The sequence below is a fragment of the Citrus sinensis genome, chromosome 3 (assembly GCF_022201045.2).
Source record: "Citrus sinensis cultivar Valencia sweet orange chromosome 3, DVS_A1.0, whole genome shotgun sequence".
In the NCBI taxonomy this organism is placed as follows: Eukaryota; Viridiplantae; Streptophyta; class Magnoliopsida; order Sapindales; family Rutaceae; genus Citrus; species Citrus sinensis.
In genome coordinates this window covers 38,005,759-38,011,378 of record NC_068558.1, presented here as the reverse complement: position 1 = coordinate 38,011,378, position 5,620 = coordinate 38,005,759, and the positions used below count along the sequence as shown (strand labels likewise).

Genomic DNA, 5,620 nt, shown 5'->3' with positions numbered 1-5,620 from the left:
TAAAGTTATTATATAAATGGGTCCAAAAACCTAGATTTGTTAATTCAAACTTAATCAATAAAACTTCATTATTCTGAAACTTTTGTATGATCTATCTTTCAACCTTTAACGTTTTCGCATCGTCAAAATCTATATATAATATCTATTTTGCTAATGCAATAGTACTTTTTCATTCACATATCTAGACATTAAAAAAAAGATATCAAATTCATTTGAAAACTACTTTCGACAATTAGCAACCACACATAAACAACTTTCTTGAACAAGCACTACAACAAAACAGCTATGCCTTTTAGTAACTAATTAATATGGTCATGTAATTAGTGTATAATTAGTAAAAGTAAAATGATTGTCCAAACTAATAATGTTATTTTAAAATATATATACTCGATTGTCCTTTTGTTATTTTTTTTTACAACGAATATGGTTATTTTAATTATAAATTAAATTATTTTTATGTTTTAATTTTATTAAAATAAAAATATTTAAAGTATTTTTAAAATATCGTAGACGTAAGTAAAAAGTACTATAATATTATTTATATAGAAATTGTGAATAAAAAAAAAAGGAGCCGGCTAAATTACATTTAACGTAACTTACGCCAGGCACAACAACAATAGCGGGTCCTATCACTGTGCACTGTTGCTGTGTCTGACGTAAATTACGTTAAACGTAACTTAATCAGAGCCAAAAAAGAAATTGTCAAAATTGAAAGGGCGGGCATGCAGTACACCTGCCAACCCAAAACCAGACGCAAACTTTTTTGATTTTTTGCGCTGTAAATTTTGATTCCAGTTCCAGCGGTAGTTGAAAAAAGAATGATCACTTTTCGATTCCAGTTCCATGAACTTTATGCGCTGTAAATTTTGATTCAATTGGATATTTTATTCAGATGCATGCATCGCATTTCAAATCACTAAGGCAGTAATTGCTCTACTATGGTAAAACGACAAATGAAGCGTTCCAAGTTCATTCCTTGGACTACACGTTTGTGAAATCACGTGTAAGTTTGAATATTAATCAATAAAAAAAATATTAGTGTTACACGTCTTAAATTTTTTATCTTATCATTAATTGATTAGTGAGATAATATAATTATTTTATTTAAATTTTATTAAAAATTATCAATCACTCAATAAGTGACATACCATTTAAAATAAAATTTGAGGTAAAAAATTTAAAATATTTAGTAGTACTCATAAAAAAAATAAAAAAATTAAATCTAATACAACAAATACAATTCAACCAACACACATAGAGATCTCAAGGTGATATTTTGAACGCTCAAAATAAGTTATAGTAAGAGAATCACATTCAAGCCGAATATGTGTGACCAGCAGCGCTTAGACACAACCTGTAAAACCATAACATTCAAGCCGAATATTTTGAACAAATTTCAATATTACGAGGAGACTACAATCGTTTCGTTGTAGTTATATCAACAATAACGTGGAGAAAACCCTGCTGAACCGAACGGTCCGAATCAGCTAAAAGGGCAACAGTTAGAGCAGAGTCAAAATTCGCCGAAAGGTTTTGCATGCAGAGCAAATGAGAAGGCGGCTAACACCTGCAGATACATAAGAAAAGGTGTCATTTTTCCATTATTTTGTAAATATTTATTATGGGTTACTGTTAATTCTGTTGCTGAATTTATTTTTTTTTAATTCATGTGTTTGAATGAAATTTGTGGACTTTGATATTGAATAGAGGGAAATTTTGGAGGATTGGCTCAGTAAATTGCCAGATGAATGAAAATTTGGAGGATTGATTCGTTGAGAAACCTTAGCACCATACCTTTTCTGTTGATTAGTCAAGCCTAAACATACGAATGATAGTTTATACGATCATGACCATTTATTGTTGAATAAACTGAAATCTATGACATAAAAAATGAGTATATCAAATTATTTGACTTTAGCCAAATTTTATTTTAAAATCAAATCACATTTGGTGAATTCAAGTGAATTTGTGGCTATCAAATTTAAGAGGATGGTGATTCAACTTATCCATCTAGATAAGATAATTAAATGCCAAGCATAAAAGAAACAAGCCGTTAGTTCGCTCCCTACAGTGAGTACATTGAATTCACACCACAATCGGGCTCGATCATGATTTATATACATATATTTTTATAAGACGATTAGATATGTAAAGTAATTTCCGTTCCATAATTTTTTCTGTTAGGGATTAGATCACAAGTAATGTTCCTATTGAGCATTAACACAATTTTTTTATAATCTCAATAAAATCAATAATATTCATATCAAGCCCTAACAAAATTCATATATGTGGTATATAAATTAGTGTCAATAACTTATGTTTACTGAAATATTATTTTTTTCATATTAGTGTCAATAACTTGTGTTTACTGAAATATTATTTTAGTTTAGCCTATATTAAAAGAATTTTCTAGTTTCGCCACTGTTTTAACCATGCATGCATGATACATGACTACAATTTACTTTAAGAATTCACTAGATTTTGAAAACCTTTCAGATAAAGCAATAATTGAAGGAAACTATCCAAGACCTTTCTAACAAATAAATAACTGTCATCAAGGATAAAACCACAAACTACTTTTTATGTAAATCATTTTATTCAGATTCATGTGACATAATAATTTTTCTCCGGATAACACCATTTAATTCAATTCCTTTCTCACTACGTAAACGAGGTTCGAACCCTAAAACTATTATTTTTAACACAAGAGATTTTACCAACTCAACTAGTTGACAGCTACATTGGATTAAATAAAATCACTTGTTTCACCACATGATTAATATAATTTTTTATTAACTTGTATATTTTTTAGATTCCAGTTCCATGAACTTTATGCGCTGCAAATTTTGATTCAATTGGATATTGTATTCAGATGCATGCATCGCATTTCAAAATCATGAAGGCAGTAATTGCTCCGCTATGGAAAATCGACAAATGAAGCGTTCTAAGTTCATTCATTGGACTACATGTTTGTGAAATCACGTTTAGGTTTGAATATTAATCAATAAAAAAAATTAATGTTGCACGTCCTAAAAATAAGTAATAGTAAGAGAACCCCGTTAAGCCGAATATGCGTCAATGTGTGACCAGCATCACTTAGACATAACAACTTTTTAGGTAGTGTTTACATTTTGGATTGGAGTGGAAATCTTGAAGAGTGGAAATCTTGAGATTAAGAGTGTGGAATGGGTGTGAGAGTAGGTTGTTTACTTACACTGGAGTGAGAGTATGAAATTATCTTGGATTGAGAGTAAATGATTTTAAATTACAGTTTTGCCATTATTTAAAGAATTATAATTTTTAATTACAAAATTAATAAAAAATATATTTGAAAAATAAAATATTATTTTATTATATTTATAAATTAATAATAATTATTAATATTCTTAATTATGTAAATCATATTTTTTATTAATTTTAATTTGAATTATGTAAATAAAAATTATTAATAATAGCAACACAAATGAAACATTATCATTGATAATATAGTACAAAATTAATATTTTCTTAAAATAAAATAATTATTATTAATTAAATAAATATAATAATATTATATTTTCAAATAAAGATAGAATATAGTAATATTATTAATTATCTATGAGTATAATAATATTATTTTTAAGTAATTTTAACTTAGAATCAATGTAAATTATTATTTTTAATTAAATATAATAATATTATATTTAACTATGTTTAATGTTATTATTTTATTAAGTTAAATTTATAAAATAACATACTAAAATAACATACTATAAATAAATATAATATTATTTATTTTATTTTATAAAATTTAATAAAATAAATATGTTTATTATTATTTTTTTAATAAATGTAATTTATAATATAATATAATAATATTATTTAAATAAATATGATATTATTTATTTTATTTTATTAAATATTATTTATTTTATTTTAAATATAAGGGTAAAAAGGAAAGGTTGTTGTAACAAAATTAGAAAGATTGTTTGTAAAATCTATTATACCTTGCCGCCATGTCACAGCATACATATTGTAGCTGGGAGTTTATTTCCATGAATATGTTGATCAATTAATTTGAAGAAAACCCAATAGCAGTTGTATAAATACAGAACCCTATTCACAGGTATCGGGCAGCATGCATTTTCATCATGACCAAAAGAACCAGGTAAAGCAGCTTCAACTTGTCATACCTTGATCAACGGTGACGAAGACGCTAGCCGGAACTGCCACGTCAGACTCGATTACGACTCGATTTTCTGAAACATTCCGCAAGGCATGGTTGGGGAAGGAGCTGCCACTGGCACTAAAAGAATATTGAACGTGCTTGATAAGGTTAGGAAATAACAAAATTGAGCTAAAATCAACCGTCCATGATGTCCCGTTCCCCTGCATAGAGGCTCTAGCAATGGTTGCCCTTGTGTTCATTCCTCGAACAGTGTTCCTATCAACAAAAACTTTATCAATTTGTTTGAAAGCTCCATTGGATTGATCCAATTTAACGATTTCAACCCCGTTATTCTTGCCGGAAAACAGGTTGTCGACAATATTAACCCCTTTGGCGACCCCGTTTATAGATTTCAACACAATGAATGCATCACCAAGGAAGAAATTGCTAGAGATGTGAAGCTGCACAGGGTCCTCAGCAACAATTCCTGTGCAATCCATGTAAGAATTCACGATCCTAGTTTGTGTGTTACCCGGCATTGCTACTTTAAATTGGGATGAAGGCAGATGCCAGAAAGGTTGCCAATGCTTGCAAATTAATATCAGTTTTGCTTCCAGAAAATGACATGGCTTTAACAAATATGCTTTTGTTTTCTTTCTGCAACAAGTTGGAAAAAAGGAAAACAAACAGCCGGCCAATCTGCACAAAGTATGCTTTTGCTTTCCTCGTTGCTTAAACGATAAACTTTTCCATTTCAAAAACAGAAATAAAACCGTGTGTTGCACACTTTCTTCTGTTCTGCTGTTTCAAAATCAATTAAAAACGAGTTGATTTTATGCAGCATGACAGACAAAAGTCATTAAATATTATTTATTTGATGTTAAATATAAGGGTAATTTGCAGTTTGGTTTATTTAATTTGCTCATGCACAAAAAAAAAGCTCGAACTTCAAACTTCAAAGGCTACCAGAAGCCAAAACGGACGTAAATGTTCTGGTGTAAATGAAACGGTAACCTACTTGTTTAATAGCGTGAGTAAAGGTTTTTGGTAGGCTGATTACATTGTTTCTAGTCCTAATTTTCTCCTTATCAAACGGGGAGAAAGAAGGGCAAAAAGGAGCAAAATGAATACGTAATCGGGACTTTATAATAATGACCGTACCCCTCGATTTTCTCAGGTAATCTATTGGGCCTACAAAAGTTGAAATGTAACAGCTATTTGTTGAGGTGATTAGTATAAATGTGTGACGTTTCATTGGCTGACTGACACGCAACTCAATTTAGTTTTGATTCGTTTGGAAAATGTCAACTTTGATCTCCGTTGCGTACAGGAAATTATAAAAAATTGTTTTAACGCATCCTTTTCCAATTTACTACAAAATATCAAAACATTATTATCTTGATTTTTGTGATCATATTCATTGAGAAGATAAGTTGAAATATTTTTAAAATTTGAGAGGGTGTAACTTAGTTT

General features: G+C 29.1%; 1 protein-coding gene across 1 annotated transcript; it reads right to left on the bottom strand.

The window, feature by feature from the left end:
• Positions 1–1,350: 1,350 nt before the first annotated feature.
• LOC107175138 (polygalacturonase QRT3-like) lies at positions 1,351–4,686 on the bottom strand. The gene is made up of 2 exons (XM_015526513.2): positions 4,173–4,686; positions 1,351–1,567 (listed from the first exon to the last, which is right to left on the bottom strand). The coding sequence occupies exons 1-2, from the start codon at positions 4,684–4,686 to the stop codon at positions 1,503–1,505; spliced, it is 579 nt and encodes a 192-aa protein (XP_015381999.2). The 3' UTR covers positions 1,351–1,502.
• Positions 4,687–5,620: the final 934 nt, after the last annotated feature.

What these genes read in the sequence shown, in the direction of transcription:
- LOC107175138 (XM_015526513.2), bottom strand. Translation starts at nt 4,686, where the DNA reads ATGCCGGGTAACACACAAACTAGGATCGTGAATTCTTACATGGATTGC. An exon ending in CTTCGTCACCGTTGATCAAG is followed by an intron (nt 1,568 to 4,172) that starts GTATGACAAGTT and finishes ATGTATCTGCAG; the next exon opens with GTGTTAGCCGCCTTCTCATT.